General features: G+C 37.5%; 1 protein-coding gene across 2 annotated transcripts in view; it reads left to right on the plus strand.

Annotated features, from left to right (window-relative positions):
- Positions 1–15,670: 15,670 nt before the first annotated feature.
- Positions 15,671–21,307, plus strand: part of thsd7ab (thrombospondin, type I, domain containing 7Ab) — a 117,021-nt gene continuing 111,384 nt past the window's right edge. Inside the window, exon 1 of one of the 2 annotated variants that reach the window (XM_084435529.1) lies at positions 15,671–16,064. In XM_084435529.1, the coding sequence (XP_084291655.1) occupies positions 15,932–16,064 (133 nt within the window). In that variant the 5' untranslated portion in view covers positions 15,671–15,931. The remainder of the gene's footprint in view (positions 16,065–21,307) is intronic. The other variant, XM_084435530.1, reaches the window with a different exon arrangement.

Here is a 21,307-nt window from a genome sequence, read left to right on the forward strand (position 1 = left end):
GTTTTCCCGGTGACAGCTGCTTTCGGTTACAGTGACAGTCTGCCAGACCCCGTTTTGTTCATTAAATGTTCTGATCTGCCTTTGATTTTTATGTTTTATTTATTATACTTAAAATAAATTTGTATATTCGTTTATTTATTTATTTATTTATTTATTTATTTTTCAAATGTATGACTTTTGGAAGTGCAATTTGATTATATGCAGTTTTAATAAAGTTGAATTAATGAAACCTTCTGTCATTTTTACTCTTCAAAGTGTAGGCTACACTTGCAGGTGTTGATAGCCCCATTAAATAATAATATAGATAAACAAACTTTAAAAAGTATATAATTATCTAACAAAATGCACCATATAAAAATATTGTCAGAACGTCGTCTCTCAGTTGCTGAATGTTGCGCAACAACGTTGCTACAGCCCTGTCACGTCTTACAATTCTACGTTGTTACAATGTTGCGAGCATGTAGACAGCGACGTTGCCAAAGCAGAAATGCAACGTGCCAGAGATGTTGCCACAACGTAAATGTGTTTGTTGGGCTGGGGCCTGTACCATGATGGTAGTTGAACAAACACAGGGTTACAGGATTAGTTTCGAGCTGACAAAACCAAACCAATCCAACCAGGCTTTTTTGGTACCATGATGCTGATCATAAAATTTCTCTGTCAACTCTGAGTTTAGGAGTTTAGGTGTGACATCAGTAGCGAACAGCCAATCACATGCTGAGAAAGAGTGAAACTGCGATTTATTTCTCAGCGCGATTCACTTCTCTTCTGCAGAATATTACGAGATTGAATAATATGAAGAATTTAATCAAATTTACACAGCAAGCAGAAAATAGCTGTCTATGAAAGAGAATAACTAAAAGAAAAGGTCTTGCTATATCAGTGCAAGTAAAAATTGTGAAGTTAGTTTATACAGTTGATAAAGGTATAGAGAGAATTGAACATTTAAGCTCACATGTAGTCATTTTAGCTTTATCTATTGATTCTAAAGTGTATTTATATTACCTTTATATATTTATTCATTTAAACTGTGCGTAATAATATTAATCTTCACAATATTAAGCATGTCACTCAGTTGGTATAGGTACAAGTAACACCGTCTCCGCCATATATGGCGAATGCATATATAGCTTACACAGTTCTTTGCTAGCCGTTTAGCCCTCTTTTTGGGCATCCCGAGTTGTTGTAGCCCTCTTACAACCAGCCTATGTGTGTGTCCTAAGCTGCCAAATCGGTATTTAAGAGTGTTTGGTATTTAATGACCTTAGTCATAAAGGCTTACTCCATACTAGTCAAAGGTACATGCAACCTACACACACACACACACACACACACACACACACACACACACACACACACACATATAGCCTATACAGCTTGTTGAGTTCAACATTGAAACCAACAGATGGCAGCGTTGTATCAAAGTGAAATTGTATAGCTTATATGAAGCTCGTTTTAATTTTGAACCACAGCTTTGAAATCTTGAGCTACTGGATTAGTAATTACTATTAATATAATGCTTGTCTTGAACTGTCTCATATGGGCTTTTCATTATGAAACCCCCTGTTAAAAGAATTGCTCACCGGTCAAGCTTTGGCTATTTATTCATCTATGTATCTCTTTCCAATACTATATTTATTTGTTTGGTGTTTTCTTTTGACCTTTTTGGAGGTTTCGCGGTCACTATGATTTTTTGCTGCATGTATAGAAACAAACTGTGTGGTTTGTATCATTTGTAAATTAATGGAAGAACATCTTTTTGAGTAGAACTTCTGGGCCAGATGTGCAAGCTGCTATTATGCTAATACAGCCTCAAACACATTTCAGTTTAGTTGTCACTTATGAAGTGTACATTTCTCGTTATGCCCCGATGGCAGTAGCCAAAGCATGAGAGAAAATCTGATTGAATTATGGTCTACCCACTCTGATCTCCAAAAATAACCATTTAATTTATCAGATTGCTCTGTGGCTTGATGGTGAAGAGGGACATTGAGCTGGCAGGCTTGTAAAGCATGGCCGCTTGTAGGTCAGATTGTTGGAGGCAGAAACGCTACGAGACAGCGGCATCCTCAGTGTTGGTGGTCCAGTAGACTGACTGCATGTAGTGTCCAGTATGAGCTCACACTTTAGCCAAAGGGCTTTATGCCCAATCAGAATTTAAACTGCTTTTATACATTTTAATTGAGCCTAAAGCATTGGTCGGCAGAGTGCCAACCCACTTACAAAAAAAGGTACAAAAGCAGTCACTACCCTTTCAAAAGGTATTAATATGTGCAATTTAGGTAGGCCTACTAAAATCTACCTTTACATGCACCCTTTAGGGGTAAATAAGGTATAAAGCTGTACCTTTTGAAGGAGCACCACCCCACTGACAGCTTTTGTACCTTTTGTGTGAGAGTGCCGGAAGTACCCAGCATGACTGTGGAAATTTCACTTACAATTTAAGTACAGATTGAATATACAGCTTTTTTATTTATTTCTATATACTGTATAAGTATTAATCAAAAGATGGCATCATATTGTTCACAGTCTTTTAACATGCTCTCAGCAATTAAAAACACAAAAACACACACATTGCCATTAAAAATTTGAGGAGAACATGTCAAATTGGTGTTATGTGGTTATTATTCTTTGATTGTAGATTGTTTCTGGCACATTGCATGAATAGTGTACAAAATTGGGCCTGAAAAATGAAGTCAGTTAACAAATGGTCAGTGAAAGGACACTTGTTTAATTTAACATTCATAAAATGTTGAGTGTCGAACTCAGGAGGTCAAATTGAATATTGTAGTCATTTATTTTGACAGCCATAATAGGTTTGCAATTTTTGCAGCAAATTTACCATAGTTTTGGGCATGTCTAAATACAGTTTAAAACTGTGCTTATGGTTTTTATTATGTTAAAGCAATAAATTACTTATTTACTTAGCAGTGTGTGTGTGTCTGTGTATAGCCTATATATATATTCTAATATGCAGATTTTCTGCTCAGGTAACATTTATTATTATTAGCATCATCAATTTTGAAAACAGATTTTGCTGCTTAACATTTTTGTGAAAACAATGATAACATTCAAACATTAAAAAAATAATACTTTTATTATTCAAGGATGTATTAAATTGATCAAAAGTGACAGTGAAGACAATTATAATGTTGCAAAATATTTCTATTTAATAAATGCTTTAATAAATTTAACAAATGAAAATAAATAATGTTCATCGAATGTTCTATTCATCAAACAATCCTGAAATAAATGTTTCTTGAGCAGCAAATCATCATATTAGAATGATTTCTGAAGGATCATGTGACACTGAAGACTGGAGTAATGATGATGAAAATGCAGCTTTGATCACAGGAATAAATGACAGTTTAAAAGTACATTTTTTAAAAATTTTAATATAGAAAACAGTTCTTTTTATTTGTAATAATATTTCGCAATATTACTGTTTTACTCTATTTGGATTAAATCAATGCAGCCTTGGAGAGCGAAGAGACTTCTTTCAAAATAAAAATAAAATTAAAAATGAATGTTTCCAAACTTTTCTCATGGACTGTATATATAAAAAATCTAAAATATAGCCTAAATATAATTGATAAAATGAATTAATACTTCAAAAGTGATAATTACATATGAATTTCACTTCAAAATATTCAAAAAAATGTTTTTGATTTTAATTGTTAGATACATTGAATGTTAGATAAAAGTTTGTCTAACACATGGTTCTCACGATAAAAACCATTGGCATTGTTTCTCTAATGCCTCTATTAAAGTGTATTCATGGGCAGTGCCTTCTGCTGACATTAACCATTTGATATGGTATCCTTGATTGAAGAGTCGTGAGTGACAGCAAGCTTTTGATGAATGACACATGACTGCCTGTCGCGAGCCATCAGTGTTTGTTACCATGGCAATAATAGCGAGGAAGGAATGGCGTGTCCCACTGCTCGTGAGATCTCCTAATGAGGGAGTTACAGCAGAGGTCAGAACAAGAGAGTGTTATTGTCTGTAATTTCATCACGTCCCCAGACAGACAGTGTAAATTTGTCTTTTACGCAACAAATGAACATCAAGGACAAAATGAGTCATATAAGTAGGCTATTCATTTTTCTTCCTTTGTCATTTAAATAGACATGAGTCAGAAAGAAACGCTGGCTCTTCTGATCACGGATCGTGTATCTCGACAATCACTTTTGTTGTTCGACAAACCAGAATTGACCGTCTTTGAAACGCTGTGTTAAATGTAGTTAAAACAAGAACGGGCAGCTGGATCTTTAACTGTTAAATTGACAGATTAATCCCAAGGACTGCAGAGTTCAATTTCTTTCTCGGTTCGCTTTAATACTGTCGACCCACATTTACTCTGATACTCTCAGAGAACTCAAGCCTCTCTGCACCCTCAGACACGACAAGATGTGTCTCACTGAATTTGCATATTATTTATTTTGCATACAGCTGAACTGCTTGATAACTAACCTTTTTTTTAAATCCATGCAACCTTCCTGCTAATTATCACCATTATATTTAGCTAATTAGTAAATATTAAGTCTTGAGGATATAACTAAACAATCCTCTTGCTATTTTCCAGCCTTTTGATGATAGTCAATATTCATAACATCTCAATATTTATGTACCTTTTCTGAAATGGCTGAATACGTTTTTTTTTTTTTGTTTTTTTTTTTGTGGCTGGATTATATCTAGTCAGATTTACATTGCATGTGTATGTTTATGTCTGTATAAATATATCGTTTTTAAATTGGTTGCTACTCCATTCTACCTAATCGTCTTGAAGTTTTCCCTTGTCACTTCACTAGGCGGTTGTGAAGCTGTTTTGGCACAATATTTATTGAGAGAATGCTATACTCAAAAATGGTATCGATTTGATATTATATTTGAATGTGCACGGCGAAAGTGCTATTAAAGGCAGGTAGGTGATTTGTTCCAGGTTTTTTTATTTTTATTTTTTATGCTGGTTGCAGTCTGCGTCCCAATCAGAGGATGCATCCTTCGAAAGTTCCATTCAACTTACTCAAATATCTGATGATACAAATGTAAAAATAACACTAAAAAACTTTAAAGCAGTTCAAATGTTGACATATCTTACTACGATGCGGTTATAGTTTATACACTTTATTATATAGAGAAATGGACCATGGCGGACATATTTAGATAGGCGTAGCTTCTGAAGTCCGAGTTCTTCGAAGGATGCAGCCTTTGAATTGGGACACAGCCAACATGTGTATTTCCACACCTCTGCACACCTGCAGACGTCACATGTCTTTTTTTAGTTTCATGCTATGCAGAATTAGACATACATCAGTCACAGAGCATCGCAACCGAAACTGCAGCCACCTTTTACAGCTCCTGAACCAAAACATCAAGCTTATGCTGCTTTCACGCCATAACTACTGTAATATGGAAGAGATGAAAACCTGTGACGTTATACTCGGAGCGGTTCGTGACTCTCATTTATGCGTTTCAATGGCAACACTAATCAATGCTGAAATGAATCTGCAGCAGTCAGGTGCTACAGGTCAGTGCTCATTAAGTTGTATATGTTCATTATTATTGTAATGCTATGTGCTGTGAGATAGTTTAACACCATCTCTCGTCTCTGACGCTTTTGTTCGCTCCCTGCTGTACGCGTTCATCTGTTTTGAAGGAGGTGTGTTTTGTTTAAATTGTTAAACTCCTGTCAACTAGAAAAACTATACAGAGTACCCACATGAATTACTTAAAGGTCCCATGACATGGATTCTTTTATTATTTTATTATGTTTCCTGGGGTGCCCTTATAATGTTAGTATGTTTTTAAGATCAAACATTTTAATAATTTAGAAATAAAAGGCATTTTTCCTAGCCTGATTTTAGCCTCTGATTTGAACACTCTGTTTGAAGGGGCGTGTCTGCTGTGAGACTTCAGTGTAAACGCCCACTGCTGTGATTTGCTGACATGCTTGCATATGAAATAGCTAGCATTACATGTGGAACTCCCTCAAATACTTTTACTATTACAGCTATTATACGTTTTTACGATTACAGCTATCGAGATTAACGAATCGTGAGAAGTTTTTTAAGTATTTAGATCTATTCCCATTACATAAAAGGTTGCAGTGATGAGCATTGAGCAGATGACAGCCTGTTGATCGCGTGAATGAAGATCTTATCATTGCAACGCAGTTTCTGCACTCTCACTAATGATTTCACCAATACAAACATGAGGTAAGTACAGTAAGAGCTTCGTTGTGCAGCGTAACAGCGTCATTGATTTCATAACGAGTTTTGGCAAGTGTCCAGATAAACTCGCGCTGTGTGATTGACAGCTTGGGCGATTGGAAAGGGATTGTTCTTTAATCGCTTTCTGTATATATTTTAATCACAGTTTAAATAAGATCATTTTCATCCTACCAAGAGAAACGATGTGAAGTTGATATTTTAGTCACTGGCTTGATTTACTGATGCATAAACAGTAGGCTATTGAATGATTTTGAGAGAAAGAATATCTGTCTGACAGTATAGCGGTTTTTGGCACGGGCGAACCGGGCAATCGCCCGGGGCGGCATTTTTGGGGGGGTGGCGCCGCCGGCACGATAATCCATATAGTTATCTAAGTCAGTCACACCTCGAATTTCTTCCAAATAGCGCACATTTCATTCAGAATATAATAAATACAGGACTCTATATTTCCTGCACATTTTTGTTTTTCTGAATTGTCTGAATGGCTAATAAAAATAGGTAATACAAAACGATTACTTGGTCACCACCACCAAGGTGAATGGTTTAGTCTTGACTTCTGGTCGTGACTCGTCGTGAGTGACAGTTGGTATGGGGGGATCAGGGGAAATCTGTTGATTGTCGATGAGTGCCAAATGAGATGGACAAGAAAGGTCAAAGCCATCAGGTGCCCAATTTAGAAACGAGCGAAAGATAAAGGTATGCAACTATGTTTTCTCTGTATGATTACGGTATCCATGTCATATGAAGGGGCACTATTAATTGGTGGGTATTACTCTTATTTGTTAGCCTTTTTGCTATGATTCTTGCTATGCTTAACAATAATTCGGTTTTAACTCAAACACGAGATCTAATTTCACCATAATATTGTGCTTTGCAACAAAACTGTTACAAGTTCAGTTATTACACTGCAAAAAATGCTTTTATTTTTGTCTTATTTCCAGTCCAAATATCTGGAAATGTATTGGGGTGCGCTCGAAGGGGGTCTCGCCCAGGGTGTAATTCAATGTAGAACCGCCACTGCTGTCTGAACTTGAACAATTACACATCAGAAATTCACATAACCCACTGGTTCTTCAGTGGCTCGGATGAAGGAACTAAAAAAATACTGTCTTTTGTGTTCATTTGTACATCCAAACACTGAGCAACTGCCATGCTTCGCTCGTTTGCAAGCCATGATGTCTCTCGAGGAAAAACCAATATCGCGCTCGCGCAGCTCATTTTCTCATGGGCGGGCCAAATTCTCTTTGCGGGCAAAGAAGAGAAAGGGGAGGTGACCTTTCCCCTTATGACGACATAAAGGGAAGATTCTAGATTCGCCCGTCTGAGCTTTCATTTTCTCAAAAATACCCAGGGCTTGGTTTACACCCATCAAAACGTCTAGCCACTGGGGGACCATAGGCAGGCTAGGGGAACTCATATAAATGTTAAAAAACCTCATAAAGTGAAATTTTCATTTCTTTAAGTAATCAGAAGTTCATTAGCCTAAAACAACTTTACATTTTTTCAAAGGAATTAATAAGTGCTTTAACTAAAATGCGATTTCTGTCACAGATTATATAGTCCCTTGACTTGTATTGATATAGACTTGTATGGAACCTACATGATAAAATATCTTTCTGGAAATGTAAATGTTCTACAACACTGCAAGAATTCATTTTAATCAACCTATTTTACTTTGTCTTAAAATAAGTGAAAAAATCAAGATGTTCTCTGAAAGCAAGTCTTATTTTACACAATGTTCTAAATGGAAATGTATTTTGGAAAACATGACAAAAGTGCTGGAAATGAAATTCAGAAAATGATTTTTAGCAGTGCATATGGTATATTAATTAATTAACATTTGGATTTTCATTTTTAAATGGCAAATGTCTAAAACCCACAGATGCGAGATCTTCATTGACAACCAGAACTTAATTTATTGTGTACTTAAGTTTGAAGTCCAATGTTTGATTCAATCACAGGGTCAGTTTTAAGGAGTAACCAATTTTGTGATTTAGTGACACTACCAACTTTGAATTTTCAGTAGCATGACAGTAACTCAGCTATTTGCTCAATAATGTACACTAACATTTCCAGTAACAAGCTCTTCTCACTAAACTAAAGCTGTTTATCACATTCTTTATAGACTGTAATGATGCATGTTGTTTTTGGTTCTCATTATTTTTTGTGAAAAAAAAATATATATTTTATACTTTAATATATTTGTTAAAGTTTGAAGTTGTCAACCTGATTGAAATTGATTCTTTAAAAAGGCATTTTGTGCCAGAAAATTAAAGCTCTTATTAAATTACAAATTACATTAGCATATACATTGAGGGCAAAATCTAAAATTGACTTTTTGTTAGTAGCTCGCAGTTTACTACTTTAAAAAAGGTAGCTTGACTTCAGTTATGAGTAATTTGTAGTTGTGTTGCTGAATGGGAAAGATAAATTTCACATTTTGAGCCATGCAAAGCTGAAAGCAAAGCACTGTTTGTGTCTGTGTTTGATCAACAGTTGTCTGAACAAGGGCACATTGCCATTGTGCTCTGTTGAGCTTTCACTGGAATTACTGCATTGATAGCATTGGTGGATTTGTGTAAAGATCAAGTTAAGCACGTTCATGCAAGCACTTAAGCTGGATTCATGAAGCTGTTTGGGTTGTAGATGTGTAGATGACAGTAGAGTTTGTGGTGATGGTCTGTATTTTTTTTCCCGTATTTGCTCATCAGTTAAGAGAATAATTATGAATTCTTGTGGATATGAATCACTTCACCTTTGGAGAGAAAAACGCATTTGAAGAATCTCATCAGACTAATTGGTTTTCCCCCTCTTTGAGCTCAGAGTAGGTCAACCGAGAGAGGTAACTGGATGATTTAAGCTCATAATCCAGCAAAGACCCTACCCACAACACACACACACACACACACACACACACACACACACACACACACACACATACACACCAAACGCACTTGAACACTGGTCTAAAAGTAGTTGGTTAAAGTTTAGCATACTAGCTCTTTTTCATAACCCACATTGGCACTTCTGAATTAATGTAAAGATTATTGATACTGATAATATAGGCTTCCTTCCTTCATTCCTTCCAGTTGTGGGACCACAGAACCTTTATTTAAATAGAATGTCATTTATTCAATCGTTCGTTTGAGTAGTGTGACTGTATTTACTTATTTCCAGTAGTGTGACTAAATTTCCATTACCTTGAAAGATTTTTTTTTTTTCAGGATAATATTGTGCAATATGTGTTAAGAATGCATAAAAAATTAAATGTGGCCAATTTCAGTAAAACTTTACTGATAAATCCTTGTCTGGCAAAGGAGATTTACCGATCTGATAATAATTTTCCCTATTTTTGCAATCATCTCGTGCGATGTGTCCTGAATTTTCTGTCATCTGTTTAGAATCAGAAGTAGCTATGTTAATTCGTGCATGAATCTCGTCTTTGATTCGGATGTTTTCCATGCACTGATCAAGCGGTATGACGAAGGCTACGATCAGACTGCCAGCAAAAAATCAGATTTTTTGCATATCCAGAGATTCCAGATTTTATCCAGATGGGTTTTTGAAAGTCTGGACAGCAAAAAAAAAAAAAAAAAAAAAACCGCGAAATCTTTTTTACATTTAATATATATATATAATATATATATATATTCAAACCACATTTGGAAGTGCTTTGAAATGCGATTCCAATCAGATTTTTGAAGCCTGCTCAAATCAGATTTCAGCCTGTCTTTTGCGTCACTCTTAAAGGTGCTCTAAGCGATGTCACACGTTTTTTAGGCCAAAACATTTTTTTGTCACATACAGCAAACATCTCCTCACCATCCGCTACCGGCCTGTCCCCTGAACACACTGTAAAACTGGTAACTGGTTTCTGTAGACAGCCCAGGCTCCACAAACTGCAAGAAAAACAAACTGGGCTAACCCGCACTACGAAACATAACAAACTGTTCCAGCCAATAACCGACAAGAAGGATTTGGGGGTGGGGTTTGGGGGTGTTAGTGCGCGGGTGAGGAGGAGGGAGGGTCAAGCTAGCCTCCGTTTTGTTGACAATACTTTAAACGTCAACAAGAAGTGACGTCACCCAACATCACTTAGAGCACCTTTAACGCGACACAAAAAGACAACGTCAAAACATTTCATACATTCATACATATATACCACTCTCCTGTTTTTCTTGTGCGGTGTTCTGCTCCGTGACTCGACACGGCACTTATTTGGAAAGCGAGATGAATCACCTTCATTTTCCTGAATCTGCTTTGAAAGCCTCGTCACACACATGGGTACACCTATGTCGTTACACTCACATGTGCTGCTTTTAAATGAGACAGAACAGAACGACAGTAGCCTACATTTCAGACAGTACACGAAAAGTACCACGTTTTAGAGGGCAAGTACTGCTTGAATACCATGGTACATTATTATATGGTAATCAAGTTGTGTGTTCAGTCATTTGAACCATAAGCATTGGCTGTCTATTTTGGACTCTTCGTTCATCTTCCTCTGTAAACATGAGTCACTGGCTCCAGGCATCACTATGGCGACTTAAGGACTGCCAGTCCTGCAAGACTTTGCCTCTGCTGTCATCGCATTTGGCGTGTGACTCACAGACAGCAGTCTAATCTATCGCAGGCCTGTCACTGCGGCCAGACAAACTGTCATCCTCCTCTGGCAGTGTTCTGTACTTTTCAGCCCATGCGGATTTAGACTTGGCAATAAATTCAGGGAAAAGCCATTTATCACTTTAGTTTTTTTTTTTTTTTTTTACTTAAACCTTAAAGCCACAAAAAAAAGATGACTTCATGGTGAAGGTAGGGAAGATTACTTAATGCATGTTTTCAGTACAATCATCTCTTCATACGTGACCTTTGACTTCAGCTCAGTTGTGATGCATCATGTTTGATAAGATTAAATTCATGGCTTATTCACGTTCCCTAAGTAATGATGCGGAACACAGCGTGAACGCTGCAAGGACTCTGGATTAGAACCTGAATCATGGAGATTCATTGAAAGAAAAGACTCATAAAAGAGAGATTTGTTTACAATATGCATATACAGTCCTGATTCTAATGCTGCATTCAAAGGCAAATGTTGGATATTCCTACTTTCAACCATACAGCGACAGACAAGCAAACCATTTATTGTTCTAACACATCTGTTAGCGGAAGGAGTTTTATAATCTTGTATTGTAGGAAGTTTGACTAATTGATGCACTTTTTGTTTTGCTTTAAAGTCAACACAATTGTCTATTATCAATTGTATGTCTTAATCTTTTGGGGTGGCGCTGTGTTCTTGTAAAGTCATGCACTCACAGCTCTGTGAAATTATACTTGCAGATTTCGGCATTAGTTGTGTTCCAGGAGACATTGTACATTGTTCCTGTCAAGAGATACTGTATTGCGCTTAAGCAACGTGAAGGCAAGAAAGACCAATTGCTTTTCACTATATGATGTTTTATTAACAAAGTTCGGGAGGAGCACGTTCAGATAATTAACACAAGTGGAGAGCACTCAGCAATCAATGGTAAGAGGTATACATTCAGTCTCACCTCAATCCATTGACAGTTAAGCAGCATCCCTCCACCTCCCCTTCTCCACGCTTCTAGTCCTAACCACTTACGTACGGGGGGAGTACTCTGGGTTCGGGCCGAACTCCGAGCTCGGAGCCCTCCCCCCGGACAGCACGCCAAATACGCATTAAACTTTACCCCCTCTGATTGTATGTAAGTGTGAACTCGTGAATTAAGTAAAAACAAGAAAGGTTATTGTAGCATATTATTTGCATGCAAAGTTGCATTTATTGGCATACTGCTGGATACTCAAATATAATATCTTCTGTCAGTGTTTTCATCCAAGTTGTGAATTACACTTGTGTGAACAATTGGAATATAGCATAACATCTGCGAATCAAGTGCCACTTCCATCTTATGTGTTTAAGAGAACAGAATCTTTACTTCCTGTGAAACTGGTGCAAAGTATCAGTAATAAAATAGTAAAAAGTTGCTGCAACCGGGGAAGCCTGTGACATTTCTTTCCTACGTAATAAATAATTTGCGTCTCAGTGCGCACAGAGGAAACGCAATAAGAAACGTTGCGATGTTATCTTGCGTTCAGAGGCGGATGACTGATGTTCGGGAATGCAATCGTGTGAGAAAGTTCTGGGAGGTAATTATACCAAATCATTTTGATGACAGGCTTCGGCTCAGGCATTTCAGAATGACTAAAACAATATTTTAGATGGTGTGCAATGAAATTGGTCTGGTAATTAGTCCATTTGTCCAATCACACGATATGTTGAGGCAAAGTCATGTTGCGCATGCAGAAATGTATTCAAATGTTTCCATCATAGTGTATGCACATGTTAAAAAAAAATGTATGTGCATTTTAAAGGGATAGTTCACCCAAAAATTACGATTCTGTCATCACTTACTTACCCTGAAGTTGTTCCAGTGAGTTTCTTTCTTCTGCTGAACACCAAAGATTATATTTTAAAGAATGTTAGTAATCAAACAGTTGACAGTACCCATTGACTTCCATAGTATGAAAGAAAATACTATGGAAATCAACGGCTACCATCAACTGTCTGGTTACCAACATTCCTTAAAATATCATCTTTTGTGTTTAGCAGAAGAAAGAAACTCATACAGGTTTCAAACACTTTGAGGGTGAGTAAGTGATGACAGAATTTTCACTTTTGGGTGAACTATCCCTTTAAGATTTTATGCACATTTTAGCATTCCCATCCAGCTTTTTGTATGTGTTAATCCCCAAATCTGCATAAATAAATAAAAAAGTGCATGGAAACATAGCGAATGACAAACATACCACAATCTCCTTTAAATACAACCAAAAGCTAAACTCCCTAACAAAGTGATTAGTGTTGTAGTCCATGCCCATGTTGGCACGGGCTGAGCCTCTGCTCAGGGAGGGTCACAGAAGTGTTGAGTGAACATTAGCACTGACCGCTCAGGTTCTGCTTGAGTGCTTTCACTCATGGCCCGTCTGACCACTGGAGTGGAAGAGAGAGAATCTCCTGCAGGGTTCAACTGTCATTCATAAAACTACCAAGCACTGCACTACTACAGACTCCTAGACACAGAATTTTTTTTGCTTTGTCTGCATGCATTTCACTACTTAGATAATGTATTTCTGATCAAATAGCTGGTTTTTGCTATGTTGCAATTCCCGGGTGTCATGATTCCTGTCTTGTGTGGACATTTATTATTTCCTGTTTTGTGCCATGTTTTTGTAGTCTTTGTAGTTTTTCCTGTTGATTAGTTCTTGATTGTTCCCAGGTGTATCTTGTTTCCTCATTACTTAGTTAAGCTTGTTTGGCCCTGTGTATTTATAGCCCTTGTGGTTCACTTGTTACTTTGTCAGTTGTTGTATGTGTAATTGTTGCCTCTGTCTCTGTGAACCCCCTGGTTTTGATCTTTGAGTTCTGTGCTCTGTTTTATGTGTTACTTTATGAAATAACCCTGCGTTTAGATCCTCGTCTTCGCCTGCTTTCCTTAGCTTATTTCACTGGGATTTTAGCATAAACAATAGCTCTTCTGCTTGATATGTTTGAAGGAATAGTTCACCCAAAAATGACACTTCGGTCATACTTGTACATCAAATATGTTGTCTATAGGTCAGATGTTAGTGACATCAGACATAACTTGTTCTTGAATGTTTCATGAGCAATGATGATAATAACTTCAGAACGACATCATTTTTGGGTAAACTTTTTCTTAAGCGATGCTGTTTTATTCTAAATAGTGCTGTCATGTTGACATCATGACTCTCTTGGTTAAACATTTAACTTTTTTTTATTTTTTTTTAAATTGACAAAATGAAAACCATGGCAACAATTGCCTTTGTTCAATAGTTGTTTAGTGGGTTAAATTGGACATAAACTGGAAGATTCCAGGACTTCTTTTAGCTGTAAAGGCAAAAAATGTACTTGTCTTGGGAACCATCAATTTTTGGGGGGCTATTTTTGCATCTAGGACTCGGAGTGATTGAAGACTTGTTTGCTATTTTTTGCTCTTTAGTTGTTTGTGTACAGCAGCAAAGATTGATCTAGATCAAGTATAAAGCATCCCAAAACAGTGTCAGTAAGTTTTGATGTAGTCAAATTTGTTACATGCTTTTTGAAAGCAGACTCTGATGCACTTCTCTGGTTCACACCCAAGTTCGGGTAATCGCTTTAACAACCATACAAAGTGAATTCTGGTTTCAGTTGGACTTGGGTCCACACCAGAAACTCTAGTGTGAAAGTGTTTTGACTCCTGAGCCTCACACACTTATGTTTAGTCTACTCTAATGCCAGTGTCTAGCACTCAAGATCACAACCTGAGCTATTGAGCTTAGGAAAGTGGATTAACAAGACAGTCATTAAGATTTAGTGATCTCTGCCCTCGGAATGACTTCTGTCGATATGCTGAGAATGGATTGAGTATGTAGTAAGATTGTGTGATTTAAAATAATTTGCTCATACTGTTTGTCAATGTCTTAAATTCAATGTTTAAAATCATATAAGTGTAAATTTGCAATTAAACCCATTTTTCTTCCATAATATGATGCATTTCAGAGTGAAATTCCTTCATTTACCTGTGGCTCCAGAGTAATTAGCCAAATGGCAATTACAGCTCAGGTGATTGGTTTAATAATAATTTATTCAGATTTGAGTGTACATGAGCAAAGATGGCACGTTTCTATTGTGAATAAATCAGGTTTATTTTTTTTTGCCATGTTATCCAAAGGAACATTGCCTATTTGAAGAGGCAGGATATCAGAGTATATATTGAAAATAGATTACAAACAACCTTTTTATTTTCTTCAAAGTAGCAAGCACATTGTTCACAAAACATCCAGGAGCATCTATTAAGAAAGTAAATTGTGTTCATTTTGATATCATGCTTTCAGCCAGAGCATTGTGTGCAACTTTACACTTTCTTCTGCATGCATTATTAGCTTTCAGTGGTCCTTTTAACATTTTGGGCGTCTCGAAACATCGAAGAATTGCTTCATTCAACTCCAGTTCCTTAATACGCAGACACAAAAAATGTGCAATATGGAGTTCATAAATCTCCCACTTTCTCCCTCCCTCCCTTAGCGACAGCACTCCCCTCTTATCTTGTCTTCTTTAGCGTCACAGGAGCATGGCGAAGATCGTCCTTGTGCCCTAAGCTCAGGAGAGAGAAAGAGAGAGGGAGAGGGAGAGAGAGGGAGAGAGAGAGAGAGAGGGGGAGAGAGGGAGGGAGAGAGAGAGAGAGAGAGAGAGAGAGAGAGCGAGAGAGAGAGAGAGAGAGGGGGGGAGAGAGGGAGGGAGAGAGAGAGAGAGAGAGAGAGAGAGAGGGAGGGGGAGAGAGAGAGAGAGAGAGAGAGAGAGAGAGATAGAGAGAGAGGGAGAGAGAGAGAGAGAGGGAGAGGAGATGCGGCGTCAGTCAGCTGCAGTAGGCAGAGGACAGCAGCAGTGCCGGTAACTGTGGCTGCCGTTCTTTATTGTTCAGCCAAAGCGTTCTCCTTTTCCCTCCAGCCAACCAAAGGAGCAGAAGACGAGGAAAACCGCCACATGCACCTTTCCTTCGGGGAACGCTAACTGAAGAGGCACGCAAACTCTTTCAGTCTGTGCGACTGAAGTTCTTTCTCTGCTCTCATTGGGGTTTCTTTTCCTCCCGACCGAGTGGATTTTACCCGACTCAGGGGGAGCCATGGGACTTGGGGTTAGGGGTGCAAGGACAGCGTTCCTGTGTTTATGGAGGTTATTTTTACTGCTCTGTGGAATCTGGAGCGTTTGCTCCCAAACGACAGGAGACGGGAAGTCGCTGTACTTCTGGGAGACAGGTATACGGCTATTTCCATAAGTACCTTGATGGATGTCAGTGGGATATGAAGGTTCCAGATGTCCTCTGTCTGTACAAAGTTGCATTGTAATTAGTTTTATTATCTGGTGTGATGAATGAGGACAAGTAGAGGTCTTCACTCTCACTTCTAAACAGCTCTGCGAAGAGTGTTTGATTTATTTCTCATCATCCTAATTTCTGATTCTCAAAGTCTGCACTGTAGAGAATGTGTCCCCGTTTCCGCACAGTAGGCTGTCTCCATTTTCCCAGGCTGATTGTTCGATTTCTTGTGCTAGATAAGAGCCATATCATTATTATAATGAAATCTGACAGTATAATGGAAGTAGCTCCGAGGTACAAAGTAATAGAAGTTATTTGACTTTTGATTGTGAATTTGGCCGTGTTTCTCGGTCACCTCTTCTGTTCACAAAGGCTGCTATAGTTAATTTTTTATATATATTTCATTATATATTATGAGTAATTATAAATATATGAAATAATATAAACACATGTTTGTTTTAAATTATATTTAATACTTATGTTTTTGTTTTACATAAAGGAAATAATTTATAATTTAAATATTTCCATAATATTTTTACATTGTGATATTTCATGATATTAAAACACATCTCACCCCCTAATTCTCAGTACTGTAATGCAAGAACAATATCATTACTGTTATGCAAAAAAAAAAAAAATTCCCTATAATGAAAATCATTCTATTGGGACAGTTTTATTTCAAATAAAAAATAGATGCATTAATTTCAGTACAAAATATACATTCATTTTGTAATGAGAATCAGTGATCTGATAAAAAAGTTAAAACACTTTCATTACAGTTTGTACAAAGCATTCAAATCAAATCTTCATTTGCAACCTGGCCGTTTGGATTTTCCCATTGGCCAGAGCGACGTCCCCGAGTCAATGTGCAGTTGTCACTATGTTAGTGAATTTTTAAAGAGGATGTGACCACATAAGGAGATTAAATGAGCTGCTGGGATTTATACTGTGAAAACATCCCTAGTACATGCATGCAGAGAAGCGGAGTGGCAGGCAAACTTAACCTACATATCTCTCTCCTGTAGGTCACAGTAATTACAGATCATTGGCTCATTTCATTGAAAAACATCTGGTGGAAATGTCGAGAGTCTATCTTGGATGGGCAGATCCGTGACAGTAGCATATCTGTGCCGTTTGCCGGTGATAGCGCTCGGGTGTGATAATGTTATTGCGTTTTCTAGAGCGCTCAAGGGGAGGGAAATTTAGTTTTGACGTGTGATGTACTGTATGCATAATGAATCTGACCGTAGAAGAGCCCGGGCTTCAACCTGTGGGGAATTGGCTCACATCTCTGCTGTTTATTGGCTTCGCAGAAGAGCAATAAATCTGCTGTCTAGGGTTGATATCCCCCATGATGGAGATGTTCATATAACAGGCCTGGAAACACAAGTGCTCTAGGAGTACAGCAGTGTGCCTCGAAATGATGCTTAAAACCTACATGCTTTTCTTTAAGTGATTCTTAATGGCTGTGTTTTTCTTGCTGCAGTCGATACCGCTGGCATACTTGGTGCTTTTATTTCTAATAATCAGGCAGGATTAAATGGCACGCTGGTGTCTGGACATTTCCCTCCCTGTTTGCTGTCTGAACGCGGGTTTGATGTTCAAATATCCCTGGAGAAGACCGGATCAATTTTGTCCTTATCTCCACATGCCTCAGCCTCCAATTAGAAGAAGTCTTTTCTTATTTTATCGACATGCAGTATTGCGCTGACCCCCACCGCTCCAGATCTCAGCTGCGGCTCTCATGTGTCTCAAAACAGGCTAATATTCCTCAGGAAGGATTCTTAATTAATGAGGGAATTTACTGGCCTAAATTGTTTGGGTTACGGCAACTTTGACTTGTAGGCTAATGTCGGGTTGAATAGTGAGTAGCATCAGAAATTGAGAGGAATAATGCATCATTCGATTTGTAGAGGGTTTCTTTTTTGAGTTCAGGACGTCAGTGTGATCCGCACAGATAGTTACTAATGCAGTAAATCATGAGAGGCCGTCAATTACTTAGATTTTTCCAGAAGCAAGGAGAGATTTCAGGCACAAAGTAAAGTAGAGAACTGGCTTATTGTTTTTATAAAACTGTGCTAGCATAGAAGTTGACATCAAAGCGGCTCATCTAATCAGAATTCAGAGTCTGAACTATCTTTTATACCATACTAGACTTTGGTAAACCGACTTTTTCATATCATCAGCTTTCCTTTTCTATGCTCCATATACCAAAGCATATTGTTTACTATACCCATATATATATAAGTATACTCCCGCCAAACATGAAAATCTGTAATTCCAAACCTGTATGCATTTACTTTCTTCTGCGGAACACAAAAGAAGATATTTTAAAGAATGTTGGTGATCAAAAAACATTGCCCATTAACTTGTATCGACAAAAACACTGAGACTTCTCAAAATATAAAAGTAGGCTATACAGTTTGAATCAGCCTGATTGTAAAAATGAGAGTATTTTCCTTTTTGGGTGAGGTATCCGTTTACCTTGATACTGCTGAAGAAGTGTGTACTCTTTCTGTTAGAAAAGCAGCACTTCCCTTTACTTGCTGAAGGCAGAGCTCACAGCTCTAGCCATGTTTTCTCATGTGATTTCATGAGATCCAAAGTGCACATTAGGACACGCATTAGGTGGCCAAACTTAGAGACCACATACAGTGGATTCTGATTAAAAACAGCAACGTTCTTCTGGTTTCATAATGAATCCATGAGCATAATACCCATGTTCTATGAGTCAGAAGAAACACCTAAGCCAAGTTATTATTAAATGACTGATACCCTATTACGCTCTTACATAAAGGAGGTGTTTTAACTTTGCAGGTAATACTTTTTCTTATCAAGCTGAAAAGACTTCTTCCAGGCTGGCCCTATAGCAGGTTTATTTGGGTTTGGTTCTGCTCTTGGATTGTTCTGGTGATCAGGTGATGGACATCAAAACAAAGACCTGCTAACCAACTATTGGTGGTCTTTTCAGCAGGACAAGGTTCTTGAGTTGTTGACCTTATCGTTCAGGTTCTTCATATCAGTGTTTTTGTTTCTGGATTTTTAAAGCACCAATTCATGTTTTTTCATAGAAGCTTGTGGGACTCTGCAAACCTTTTTTTGGATTTAATTAAATTAATTATTTTAGCTGTCAGTTGTCAATGAAGATTATTGGAGTACGTTTTACAAGAAAATACTATTTCATTCTTTCTACTTCAAGATTTTACATTTAATTAAATGTTTCTTGCAGATTTTTTGTAATTATTTGTAAAAATGAAATGAATATTTTTTTCAACATGTAACAATATTTCCTAACTAGTTACGATGCGACAAGTTTCACCAAATAAAGCCAATCAGAACATAATTAATGTTTAATATTATATAAATTTTTTGCTTGTATTGGTTCAGTTCTGACATGGTGTAGGCTAACCTATTGGCTATACTCACAACCAATAGGAATGGTTAATGGTTGAACTCTTGTGTGTGGCTCATGCCTCAGCAGGGTTTATCCACTCTTAGAGCAGGGATTACCCAGATTACGCTGGATTCTTCTCTTGTCTCCTGATCACACAATCCCTCGAGAACAAAGTTGTGCTGTCAGAGCTTTTCACACTTCACACCATGTTGAGTCAATAATAAGGCTTGTTAATGAAGCAGGAGCATGCAGGTTGCATTCTCTTAAGATCTTTACTCCACCACACACACACACACACATTGTGTTTTCATGTTTTATGGGGACTTTACATAGACATAATGATTTTTATACGGTACAAACTGTATATTCTCTCCCCTTACACTAACCCTACCCCTAAACCTACTAATCATAGATATCTTTCTGCATTTTTATATTTTACATTTTCAAAAAAACATCACTTAGTATGATTTATAAGCTGTTTTCCTCATGGGGACCAAAAATGTGCCCACAAGGATTTCAGATATTGCCATCTTTGTGTGGACATTTTGTCCCCATAATGTAGGTTTACCAAGCCACACACACACACACACACACACACACACACACACACACATGTCTGGTTCACTATCTTTGTGGGGACTCTCCATAGACTTAATGTTTTTTATACTGTACAAACTGTATATTCTGTCTCCTTACACTAACCCGACCCCAAAACCTACCCATCACAGAAAACTTTCTGCATTTTTACATTTCCAAAAAAACTCATTCTGTATGATTTACAAGCTTGTGTACCCATGGGGACCTCAGTTTAGGTCCCCACTGTGACACGAGTCCCCATGAGTCTGTGTGCATTCAGGTTAAAGTCCCCACCGGGATAGAAAAACAGGTACACACACACACACACACACTGGCTCTTTGTACATGCTTTAAGTCACATAGACTTAGTGTGTTTCCAAATGCATTGTAGTTTATCGAGTAAAGACGAAGAGCATGAGATCAAAGTCCACTTATATTCCAAATAACTGCTGTTTTAAGAGATGTTGCAGATTCCTCATCTCGAAATAAGAGGCGTTTTTGAAAGTGGAGTGTGCATTAAATGGGAAAAAAATGTAGGTGACTTAATTGTCACCTTCAGTCTGAGAGGCAGATAAGGAAATGCGCTGGGTGAAATTTCGAACTCATTTCAGGAAATGCATTTTAATGTCACCCCGAGTGACCCTGATTTTCATATGGACCTACAGGCAAGCGAACTCTACTTTAATTGGTTAAAAAATACTCCAGACCCCTGGTAAAGGGCTTCAAATTTAGGACGCGCTGGTTTTCTCTGAATATTTTATTTTCTCACAGAATGTTTAATGGCATTTGAACAGTTTGGAAAATACATTTCCCTTGTGTGATTGAATTTTTATTCCTGCTTATTTTGAAGCGCCTACATTTAGCTCTAATTTAAGAAATCTGCAGTCCTAATTGCACTGCGCATTAAGAGTGTGAACTCCCCAGAAGCAGTTTGATCGTGCTCATATTCACTAAATGGAGCGCATCCTATTCTCTGCACACTTTAACCACTGAATTATAGGACATATTCCTTTGGGATGAAATGTGACCCTGGATGCATGTTCTTAAGTGCTGCTGATGTACAGTGGGAATAAAGTTAAAGCGTTTTCATTATGTTTATTATATCATTTCCACTCGCTGTCACATTTTACTTTCTTCACCAATGGCTCATAATTTTCCCATAGGGAATAATGAGTAAGATTCTGTAATATTTGTGGAAGTCTCACAAAACTGAA

Source organism: Rutilus rutilus (assembly GCF_951802725.1).
Source record: "Rutilus rutilus genome assembly, chromosome: 17".
Lineage (NCBI taxonomy): Eukaryota > Metazoa > Chordata > Actinopteri > Cypriniformes > Leuciscidae > Rutilus > Rutilus rutilus.